The sequence below is a fragment of the Egretta garzetta genome, unplaced genomic scaffold, assembly GCF_000687185.1.
Source record: "Egretta garzetta isolate BGI_Z169 unplaced genomic scaffold, ASM68718v1 scaffold193, whole genome shotgun sequence".
Classification (NCBI taxonomy): Eukaryota; Metazoa; Chordata; class Aves; order Pelecaniformes; family Ardeidae; genus Egretta; species Egretta garzetta.
The window spans coordinates 1,483,819-1,495,736 of NW_009259117.1; the positions used below are offsets into that span (position 1 = coordinate 1,483,819).

Sequence of the window (11,918 nt, forward strand, 5' to 3'; positions counted from 1 at the left end):
ACTGCAAGAACATACCTAACATTGGCTTTTTTTTTTTTTTTAAACATTGAAAATGGTGTCAAAGCTGTAAAGCGCTGCTGATATGCACCGTTGCACCTTGGTTACGCCCATGAATGTTCTGCAGCAAGTTTTTGATTTGGGTTTGGGGTTTGGTTTTTTTTTTGTTTTTTTTTTTTTTGCAAAGCAGTATCAGCAAACAGAAGCAATTGCACCATAAACATGAGTAACCTCTAAATTATCCATAATTATATTTAATGAAAAGTTCCTTAAAGTCCCTTAGTTACCTTCCAATGACATAGTGTTAATAATTAGCTCATCACACTAAGCTGATTTCTCAGCAGCTTCAGTCTCCTGCTCAGAGAGCTTCTCTTCTGACAGTACCGTCATCCAGGGGGACACTGAGCGCGTGATGGTTTGCTTGGCCAGGTTGTAGTGGTTTATGACGGTGTAGAATTTCCCCCGAGCGCTGGAGTCTTGCTCAGAGTAGTAGTTTTCCAACCCAGCTGGAATGCATTGATTATTCTGAAAAGAAAATCCATCACTTAGATTACAGACATGGACCCGGACACACCAAAAGTGGGTTGGGTTGGGTTTTGGGTTTTTTTCTTTTCCTTTTAGCCTAAGCCATCATTCACTTTCTGTGAGGCAAGATGCAACACAGAGCAATTAACCACGGCCTTGTCCTGCTGCATTCAAGATGTTCTTCCCTTCAATCCTTACACTACTTGTGCGTTTGCCAGGGTGACTGATCTGGGGTCACAGGCCAGAATAATTAACACACACGAAACATGCTTGCCTAACATTATTTTTAAAAAACTACTCAAGCTCTCCTTCCAGCCAGATTTTGCTGCGCTTTCCCCTCCCCGCCCAGTTCCAGCCCTCTGGTCTACGCGTACAGCTGCCTGCACCCCACCCTCAGATTAGCTCCCTGGCACGCTCACACCCCGTGTTCGGGCTGAGGGGCAGAAATGAATGCAGATGTGTTGGTGCCAGGGGACGAACAGTGCTATGGCCCAGGAAACAAAGACCTAGAGGGAAAACATTGCACGTGGCCAAGCGTATGTGCAAGCGTGCACACACGTACAAAACACTTCACTCTTGACTGCCAGGAAGACGTAGCTGACAGCAGGCTTTTAAAAAGCTATCGAGCTGCGGGACTGCATTATTTAGTTTCCCAGAAGCTCCCGTAGGAGCACTGCGTAGAAACTGGTAGATGCTCGGAGCTTCTGGAAGTGAAATACGTGATTTAGAGAGTTAAACAGTAAGTAGGAGCTGAACTTTGCTGTCATCTTAAAAACCAAAGCAAACGTGCACGCGCAGCACGTTGGCCAGCAGGTTTCGCCTAGCAACCCTTGCGGTGACGACGCAGTAAAAGCCTACGGAGCAGCTCCTTGCGCTGCCGGGAAACATGACTTGGCCATATCCTGCGACCCCCCAGGTTCTGCTCCAGCAGGTCAGGGGCCTCCCCGCAGGTCCTCTGCCGTACCTGCCAGGCCAGGCAGCCTTGCCTGATACCTCAGCGCCGGGGCAGGCATCTGGGAGACAGAACTGACCCTCTAAAATATAAACCATCAGTAGCTGCACCTTGAGGAAAAATAAGTTTAATTGTTTCGCAAAATTAAAGCACCGGAAGAGTAAAATTCGTCATGCTACAGCACAGCAACTGCTACTGTTCTCCCAGATCTCAGCAAATGGAAATTTACCTTGGAAATTCCTGAGCACAAAAACGCGTTCAAAAATGTCCTGTTTTTTAGGACCAGATGCTATCTCAAATGTGTCCATGTTTTCTTTTGGGTTGACTCGTCAAAAAAAAAAAAAAGAGAAGAGGCATAAATAAGCCCCAGTAGGAACAGGTTTCAAATGGTTTAAATCATAAAGCACGAAATGACTGGGGGACAGATCCAGCAGACAGTCTTGGCTTAATATAAATTCTGCATCCTAAAAACGTTAGAGTGAAAGAAAGCATCAAAAGGTATGAAAGAAAAAAGCAAGACTTGCCGACACCACAGGCCTACAGGTAGGAACCCGCCTGCCCCTGACGAATGCGATCTTGTGGCGGATCTGAGGACGCGTGGTCACAAGCCTGACAGTCCTCCCCCGGAGTTCACACCTCCCGGGTTCTGTCCTGCTTGGCTGACAGAAGCCTCGCTGGGCGTCAGGCTCACAATGGCGCTCAAAGTTACCACATCCACCCAGGCTCGGTTTGTTTGTCATCCTTTGTTACGCAGTTTATTTGTTATCTTTCCGTGGCAACCGGGGCAAATCTTCTCTCACAGTTTGGTTTGAAGTAGCACTACAAAGCAGGTGGGATTTAACCCCAGCTAAGCAGACACGTGTACCCGTTCTGCACCGTGGAAGTCAGCAGAGGTTTCCCAGTGGTCACAGTCATCGTGTGCACCAGCTACAAGACTCAGACCTGGATTTGAAAAAAAAAAAATCCAGGACAGCTCTGGAACAGAGCTATCTGATAAGCACGTTCACCTACAGCAACCGTGCCATCTTCTGGAAGCACCACCCATGCTTTATCTGGGGTAACTGACACTGCTTCCGATGTGAAACAATGACCAAGAAGTACGTAGACACAGACATCTTTGTAGTGATTATTTTACCCAATCATGGGGTGTAGTCACCGTTCTAAATATTTAAAAAGGGGGAAGGAACACAATCCATTGATCTCCTGAAACTGCCAAGGAGATTCAAGAAGACAAGCCAAGATTACTGCCAGTATAAAAAAATGCCACAGAATCTTTTGTTGCTTTCAGAAGCAATTTGCTTCGTAACAGACAAAATGACTCAGTATTGTTATTTTCTGTAGTCAGAAACATGCACAACACCTGACAGAAGAGCCTAAAGAAACAAGCAGGAGTTTCCACCTTGACTGCATTTTTGCTCCCAGTATTTCCTGCTTCAAGGAAAGACAGGAGAAAGCTCCCCTTTTCCTCACTGCTCCTTGTGTACTGCCCAAGGAGAGAGCCCCCTTTCCTCAGCCCCTCACCAAGGCAAGCCATGCAGCACTCTGAAGCGACTGAGTGATGGAAACTGGTGGCGATTCTCACCCTGCCGCTTGCCTGAGACCTTCAGCTTGTGCAGAACATTCCTCTCCATCCTTTTCATTTGTCTCCATGGTTCCCAGGTGAGAGAAGTAATAAGGAAGGCCATGAGGAGAAACTGGGATGCTCCAGAGTGAGTTGCCAGTCTCTTGTTTCTTTCACAACCCTTCTATTTCAGAATTAGTTATGTTGGTTAAGGCCCTTGATGTCAGAGAAAATCCTGGTTGCCAGTCTCTATCTGGCCGTATGAAGACGACTCCCTTTGTTCCTCTGACATAAAGAGCCCAGCGGTTTTCACTTATAAATAGTATCTTCTGTCACGTTAACTTTGCTGGGTCAGTAATTCCAAACTTCAGATTATGCTGTTGCCTTTAATGCACTAAAATGACTTTGTTGTGCTGTCCATGAGCCGACAGAATGCAGGTGCCTTGGCAACAAAAGCTAAAGGGTAACAGTACGGAGCGTACTGAAGCCCTGGAGAAATTCCTCCAGGATCTAAGCACACTCAGGTCTTTGAGAAAAACTCCGGTGAGTCGCACCAACAGCCAGTGAAGAGAGCTTCAGAGGAGTGATCTGCACAAGAGCAGTATTAGGGCTGTGTCAGAAAGCTCGAGGAAGCACAAAATAGAGGCTCGAGCAGTTTAAGATTGCCATACAAAGGAAAATGAGCACCATTTTAAGCACACCTTCGAGCTCTGGATGCGTAAGACAGCAGAAGGGCTGAAAACACTGAAACCTTTGGAACTGCTCCATGTATGAAAGCAGAGAAGAGTGAGTCTGAATGACAGCTGCTCAGCCTTTATGCAGAGAGACTCCCATGGTACCAGGCTTCCTGAGGCAGGAGACACCTTTGCCCTTAACCAGGAAATCACATCAGCATCCAAAGCCTGGGGACATCCAGGCCATAGAACGTTGTTGGGTCCACCTGAAGCACGAAGCCAGTCCACAGAGATGTTGGTCACAAGGTGACAGACTCTTAGGACATCTCTACCAAGCTATGTTGTGACATATTACTGACTCTCCCCAAAAAAAGATGCAAAGGCAACAAATACAAATTCGTGTCAACACTGGTAGGTTTCAGGCCTTGTGTCATTTGCTAACGCGTCTATTCTGTAGAACTCTAAGAGTTACACGACCAAAGATGCCGTGTCTCCTGGCATTACGCCATCAAGCAGCTAGGAAACAGCCTCCGCAAAACCCGACACTGGGAAAGCAATAGTAACGCAGCCCCGTGTGTGTGCTGCACCTTAAAAACAAAGCATGAGCTTGGGGCGTTCTGCCCAACCTCTGGTGCAAACACAGGGCCCTAAGGAGAGAAACTCAACTGGATCCTGTTCACAGTGCAACTGAAATGCAGCTCAGAAACTCTTCTCCCTTTAAATGTTTGCGACGCTAGGAAGAAAAGACAAAAGCAGCCAGAAGGCTGCAACTCAAAGGAAGGGACAACGTGCTATGAAAGGAAGCAGAAGCAGCAGACTGCTACTAGACTTACAGCGGGAGCACATAACTGGCCACTCCTGTCAAGCCAGGATCACATCAAGACAGGCTTGGGAGGAACATACAGTCCTTATTCCAAATTGCTCCAAGCCAAGAGAAAACTTAGAAAAAAAAAAAAGGCTATCGTCCCATGAGACACGAGCACAGCGGGGTTTCACGCTTGTCTGAGACAACACAAAAAACCATCAGCAGAACCAAAAGCTGGATCTCCCAAGTTACAGCCAAATATTCTAATCACACACTCTTTTGCCCTTGATCCAAGGGAAAGCAGTGACCTAAACCTGAATGCTTGGAGCTGAGCTAATCCAGCAGGGCATCGTGGATCACAACTAGATCGATGTGCCTGAAGTGACAGAATCAAAAGTCCTGAACTGGATCGCAAAGGAGTGCTGAGGCAGCCATTCCTTCTTAAATCCTTCTGAAGCTCATATTAGGTACCCGCTTGATTGATTACATAACTAAATAGTCTTAAAAAATTAGAGGGAAGAACGCCATCATCACTGCTACTTTTCTTATCTAACTACAGCCAAGTTTAACACTGCTAAATTTACAACTGAGAAATCAATTTTAACCTCTCTGACTTTCAGCCCAGGTCATAGCTGAGGAGCCAGCACTACCACCTCACACGAATGAAGTGACCCCCAGCCTCCCTTTTGGTTAGCACCCGTATTTTTTCGAATAAATGTGTTTTCCCTTTTTTGGCATCAGTTTTGGCCTGTGGCAGTAGGGCTCAGAGGTCACTGTTCTAGAATAAGAAGTTCTTTCTACAAAAATAACCCTAAGGTGACTCTGCTACTCTTAATGAGAACATCACTCTGCTGTTTCTTTGACACATATTCCAGAGTAAATTTTTTTTCCTCCAGGTTTTATCATTCTCTTCTTTCCTAAGACGCAGGAATTTGGAGGAACATGCAACATTATATGGTATGACCCAATAAATGGGGGCTTTGTCCAGGCAAATGCAGATGAAGTAGGTTTGAAGGACACTGGTGTTGGGACTTCTGCTGTATTTTCAATGTTTAAAGCATTAGCAAAATAATGACATTATGAACACTGTGCAATAGTACAACCTCAATTACAAATTAAGCAGAAAGAAACATAGCAGGAAGCACACTAACCTATGAAAATAAACACAAATTTCTATTCAGTACAGCATGACTTAATCAAGGTTATGCAGAAAACAACACAGGGAATATTACAGACTCCCCGATTTTTCTAGAACGTGTATGCAATTTACCTTGAAAACAAATCCTTCTGGACAGGTATGATCATACTTGTAAACCTTGTAGACTACCAGAAATACAACACACGTTAAGAATGCAAGGGCAAAAAGGACCAGCACAGTTACCTGTAAAGAAAAATAAAACATGCTTATGTTAGTAATGCACTGCTTATTATATTGCTGTTTGTTACCGTAGGCAGCAGAAGCGGGCTATGAATGCAATTCACAGTAGAATCAAGCAAAGGATAAACCCAGCTTCTGCATTATTGAGGGAGAGCAGGGAAGCAGCACGTAAGTGCTTTGACCTCCCCCTTCTCAGGGAAGGAAGTGGATGATCTGGGCAGTGGCCCATTGCCTCTGTATTGCAAGGCTTTTTCGGTTGCGTTTCTGCCCAGTGCACACATAAGGCCAGAAGGACACATCGAGGTAGCTTGGGTCTGCTGCTTTTTCAGTGTTTGGATGATGTAAGTGTAAATGTAGTTTATGTCAGCTGGTAAGCACGTTTGTTTTCCCTGTGCCTGTCCAAGAACGGAGTCGGGTGACAGTGAGCTAGCACAGGTGTCATCCAGGTAATACAAAGGTGACGCCAGCAGGGCGAGGAGAAAGTAGTGTCTGCCCTCTCTTGTTAGGATGCGCGTTTGTGGCACCTGCTAGGAATGTATGCATAGTTAGCTACACCAGTAGTCTGCATGCTTGGTTGCTCAATGCTCCTTAATTTATAGGTTGAAACAGTACTTCTTCATCACACAGAGACTGTACAGGAGTAGCTCACTGCCAGATCCATGAGGGAATACACCATGTTCAACACGGGCTAGCCTCAAGGAGTTCCGTTGCACCTCTTTCCACAGTGCTCACAGAGAAGCCGTTGCAGCCTGCATTACACGGCACCGGCTTGTCTCCATGCCCGTAAGTACCTCTCTGGTCCTGAATCTGGGCTGGAGGAAAATCCAAGGCACACCTTAAGCTGAATCTGAAATCAGTGTCAGTATCGAGCTGACCTTTCCCTGGAATAAACTGCGAGCTGCTGGAGACTGGCAGCCTTTTAGGCGAGACGGGAGACAGAACTACCTCTAGAATTACCTCATCCAATTCTGAAAATCGACAAGGGAAAGCACAAGAAGGGCCTAGCAGTTACACGGCAAAGCTCCCTAATGCAGACCCGTTCTTGCGGAAGGTGTGAGCTGAGCAAATAGCATTCATTACCTGGGAGAGTGTCCGCAGATGTGTGTTTTTATTATTCTAAAGCCTCTGCTGAGAGACAAATGAGTAGCTCAAGGACATTAGAGAGTAAGAGTGGTTGAGCCTTTTTTTTTTTTTGGCAAGTTAGAAAGAAGCCAGCATGTGCTACAGCATAAGAAACAGTAATAAACAGAAACAAACAAGATTATGCAATTAATTAAATAAAGCATAATATGATCTAAATTTTAAACGGAGAAGAGTAAGCCATATAAACTTGGGACCACGGCCCCATGGGCGGGCAGGCAGGGCTGGGGACCTGCCTTCGGGCCCAGGCATGGTTAGGGCCCTTGGCCTGGTTGGGTAGGTGGACCCTGGGCATCTGTGTCCAAACTATATGAACCTCCTAATAAGAGAACTTAGGCACATCAGGGTCAATTATGCAAACAAGAATAATCTGGTATTTGAGAAAGCAATTAAAAAAAAAAAAGTAGCTTTGCCTCTTAGTGAAAAAAACCCCACAAACCACCACACACTCCCTTATGATAAACTCTGGAACTAATAGGATTTGCAACACTGCAAACTGTGTGTGGCGTGGGACTAGTACACTGAAGGACTGAGATGAACTTTTAGGGATGTCTCATGCCAGGGAAGTGAACACTCCACCATGGGCAAACAACAGTGACTGCTAAATTTCCTACCTGAAACAAGGCTGGGGAGTATCGTGTGCTGCTGAAGCCAAGGGTTTTATAAGGATTTTTGACAGACAGAAAGTAAGCAGAAAAAGGAGGGCTGGAGGAGAAGCAGGGAGAACTGTAGATCAGAAAGTAATTTAATAGAAGAAATGTAGACATTAATGTAACAATGCCAACTGAAATGAGACAGGGAGCAAAGGACCTTTCCAGTTAATAGCAACATCTTCAGCTTCTCAGAACAGTCCCTGGATTACATACACAAACAAAAAAAAGTCATATTCCTAATCACCCTCCGAAAACCTCACACTGACATCAATTTTCAAATCCAGTTAGTCTTTCCCCAACTTTATTATTTGTTTGCATACACAAAAGTTAACATGGATAGATCACTCTGTCTTGCCAATCTCCTATTTTCTGCTCACGTCCCATGTCTCGGTATGTCCTGCATGAATCCAAGAGATAAAGCATGTTTTCCTTTCCTTTCTGGTGGCCCAGTTTAATAATGAAAAACAAAAGCCCCCTCTCTCCCTTTTTTCTTCTGTGGTTGTTTGGGACCCCTTCCTGTGTTTCCTCAGCTATCCCCCCCACACACACGTACAAGGCCCTTCACCCTCTGGCTTGGCCCAAACCTTGCATCCCATCTTCCAGCGTTCTCCCCTCCCCACGACTGTAACGAGCCTTATTCTCTATTCTCCTACCAACATTCTCCTTGCACTCCAGGCTCTAGAAGAACTGACCTTTCTCCCCTAAGTTTGCAGTTCCCGCTCGGGGCTCCTTGTCTCGCCTCCCTACCACCTTGCTGGCATCCCTAAGTCCCACAGGCTGCCCGCGTCATGCTGTACCCATACGCAGATGTCCAGGGTCCACCTGCCCCACCAGCCCCAAGGCAGGTCCCCAACCCTCCCTGCCCATGGGTCCAAGGCCGCCTTCCCCTGGTGAGCTCCAGCGGCTACTGGGCAGCACGGGAAGATGAAGAGCCAGAAAGGAGGGAGCACTCCTCACCCAGCCCAGCAGCTCCACAACACACACTTGGCCCAGTCCAAGTTGCAGGTTTTGGGTCATTCACTTCCCACAAAGTGTATGTTATATCACTCCATGGAAAAGTGAGACTAGAAAGTGGGGATAGAAAGATAAAATCCAGATGGGATTATTGCTGAGGCTTCCCATGCCCTACAAGATATATTCCACACAGCCTTCAAGAAAGGCTGCCCTCTCTAGGAGCACCGGCCCGGGACATGGACACCAAGCAGAACAACTGCTATGGTACAGATTGATTCAGCCCACATTTGTGTCCTCCACAGCTAGGAGTAAACAGTTTAAAATACTTTGAGAAATATTCTCAACTCTCAGAGCATTTTAACAATATTCCCTGGCCACCCTACTAGCAAGGAATAGTGGAATTCTAACATCATTTCCCAGTCACAACCATTCTGCAAGACAGATGAGGCCTCAGCAACATACTGTAAAGCTAACAAGTGATTTTGTAGTTGAGACCAAATATTAGGCAATAGAAAAATATTTGTATTTCTACAATCACTGCAGAATCACTCTCTCTAAGGCTCTGAAACTGGTTTTGGGAAGTAATTATGTTTTTTGAAAAAGGTCAAAAGCCCAGTCTTGTGCAGATTGCTGGAGCCTGGCAAGTTGCAGAGCCACAGCCTCAGGGCTGAGACATGGAGCATTTACCTGTTTCACCGACCTACGTGGAGCTGCAAGTTCTCACCGCTCGTGCAAGTCACGACCAGCATGGGTCTTCCACTGCCATGCAGTAAGCCACTGGGAAAAGCTCTAAGGGCTCGTGGTTCATAATTCTCATGGAATCTTTCTCTCTCGCTTACTGTATTTCCTAATATTGTTAATTTTGGTATTAACATGTAAATTTTTACTCTCATTATCTCCAGTAATTTGCAATCACACTCCACTTGCAAATCCCTAATCAAGTAAGCTCTTGTCTCCTTCCTGTTAGAAGAGATGCTCCCTTCTCTTACCATCCTTCAGGATACGAGTAACTTCTGCTTAAGCAAAGGACAGTCGCACATGCAAATGACACAGATGGAAAGAAATCCATCACTGGATTCCAAGGTGATCCCAATCACCTGTTAACCCAGTCCACTTCTCCCTTAGAAGCTGAAAATCCTTCTCTTCCTTCTAATAGCCCCTTTCCTTCACTCTCGTAATAACCCACTGCCGATGGTCCGCAGTTGTCAGATCCCTGGGTTCACTTCTGAACCTGAAGCAGTCAGCTTCTCTCCCCTGCCAGTAACACAGCACAACCCTACCTCTCTGCCTCACCTTCTGAGCCCTCTCCTCCCAGATGCCTTTCAGAAATAGAAGCACAGAAAGAGGGAAGGTGACAAGCTGCTCTTTAGACCACAGGAGCTAGCAAAGCTGTCATTTTATTGCTTTCTTCCACAGCAACTTTGCACACTCACATTAAACTAAAGGAAAGTTATTATCTTCTTCCTACCAAGGCACTAGCAGCAACTTGCCCTCTTCTCCTCAAGGTAGGAGAGGATGCCATGCATGAGCAAGCACCGCTCCCTCTCTTCTAAAAGGAAACGGTGAATCTCTTCTCCTCGTGGTAGCCAGCTGCCTGAGCGCAGGACCCCACACAGCGGGAGCAGGAGTCTTTTGAATGACTATGATCGTTTGCTGCCATGTACACCCTGCAGAACTCCAAGGTGCCTGTCACACCACGCAAGTGATGGGCTTTTAAAATATTTTTCATGAAGTAACTACAAGATAGCACAACCAGCCATTTAACTAGGAACTCAAAGTGTGGTTTTGTTTTCATCTTGAGAGTGTCCTTTAAAGTTAGTTCTAAGGGGATCTGGCAGCACAGCTAAGTGAACAGAAAAGATGACAAGATATTATGTATGTGGCAGATTATTGAATAGATTGTAAGTGAAAAGCAGAAGAAGGACGTCTAGCCAGAAGCCATTACAGTAATCGAAGTGAGAGATGACTAATGAATGAACCAAGTGTACCCACAGCAAAAAAAGTCTTCAGTCTCTGTAAGCATTTAGCTGAACAAATGAAACTCACCAGACCTGACAACTACACTAACATGTAAACAGCTCATGATAAGGCCTTACCGTCAAGATCTGCTAGCTCTTCCCAATCAGTCCACCCTACTTTGCTACAGCTGCAAAACACTGCAAGCTGTATTTTCTCTGCCCAGCTACTGCAGTCTCCTCCTTCCTCTGCTAACATTCCTTGCACTCCCTTTTTAATCAACCCAGGGTATTATGACAAGATTTCATCCATCATAGAATCACAGAATCATAGAATCATTTAGGCTGGAAAAGGCCTTTAAGATCATCAAGTCCAACTGTTAACCTAACCCTGCCATTCCACCACTAAACCATGTCCCTAAGCAATGGCACCAACCGTGCCTGCTTCTCTTCACACCCTCTCCTGACTCCTGTCCCTTTCTGAACAAATTACAAGCCATACTTCAAGGCATGCTCAAGTCTGCCCCTTTTGCTCCTCTTAGCTCTGTCCCACTAAAGCCTGGGGACCATCTGTTTTCCCTCTGCCTTCACCTCCACCTTTCTCATCATGCCTCTTCCTCTTGCCTGCAATTCTTTCGTTAACCCACTCTAATGGTGTTGGTTTGCATGGCCTTCCCTCATGCTTTTCCTTCTGTCATGAACCTTTCAGCATACAAACCCACCTAGGAGCGTTCCTGTTATGACAAGAAGTGGAACTAAAGTGGAACTAACAAGACATGCAGTAATTTTCACTGCTCAATCACTGGCACTTGGTCACATCTCATCTCTGCTCTACATCTATGCATTACCTATTTCAATTGCAGCCTCTTGGGAACACAACTTTCATTTCTGATTTGTCTGTAAAGTGCTAGGCACAGACTTGGTGCTAGCACCAAACAAAAAAAGTGAAGACATACATTTATAGAGCACCTTTCATCTGAAGTGATTTACAACCAATTTATGCTTTGCTCACCGATGAAATGCAAAGCCCTCTGGGATGAAATACAGCAACTCTGTAAAACCATTTAGGACAAAAAATTAAGATTATTGCTATTGAATTTAAACTGCAAGAGAATTTTAGGCAGGCAGACTGTAATTACAATAGATTGCATCTGGCTGCATCCCACAGACTAAAATTCGTAAAACATCACATTGACTTCCCTGCAAATGGCCGTGACCTCCATTTCACCTCTCCACTAAAATCCTGCATCTCCAGCTGCACAATGCCCTCTGCCAGCACGTTAGAGAACACTGAAATAAGCTCTCCACTTCCCCGAACATTCCT

The 11,918-nt window shown here is 45.6% G+C and overlaps 1 protein-coding gene across 2 annotated transcripts in view; it reads right to left on the bottom strand.

Annotated features, from left to right (window-relative positions):
* Positions 1 to 321: 321 nt before the first annotated feature.
* The window catches only part of NSG1 (neuronal vesicle trafficking associated 1), a 21,024-nt gene continuing 9,427 nt past the window's right edge, over positions 322 to 11,918 (bottom strand). For both annotated transcript variants that reach the window (XM_035891105.1, XM_009635504.2), the window contains 2 exons: positions 5,785 to 5,895; positions 322 to 522 (listed from right to left, as the gene is read on the bottom strand). In XM_035891105.1, the coding sequence (XP_035746998.1) occupies positions 322 to 522; positions 5,785 to 5,895 (312 nt within the window). The remainder of the gene's footprint in view (positions 523 to 5,784; positions 5,896 to 11,918) is intronic.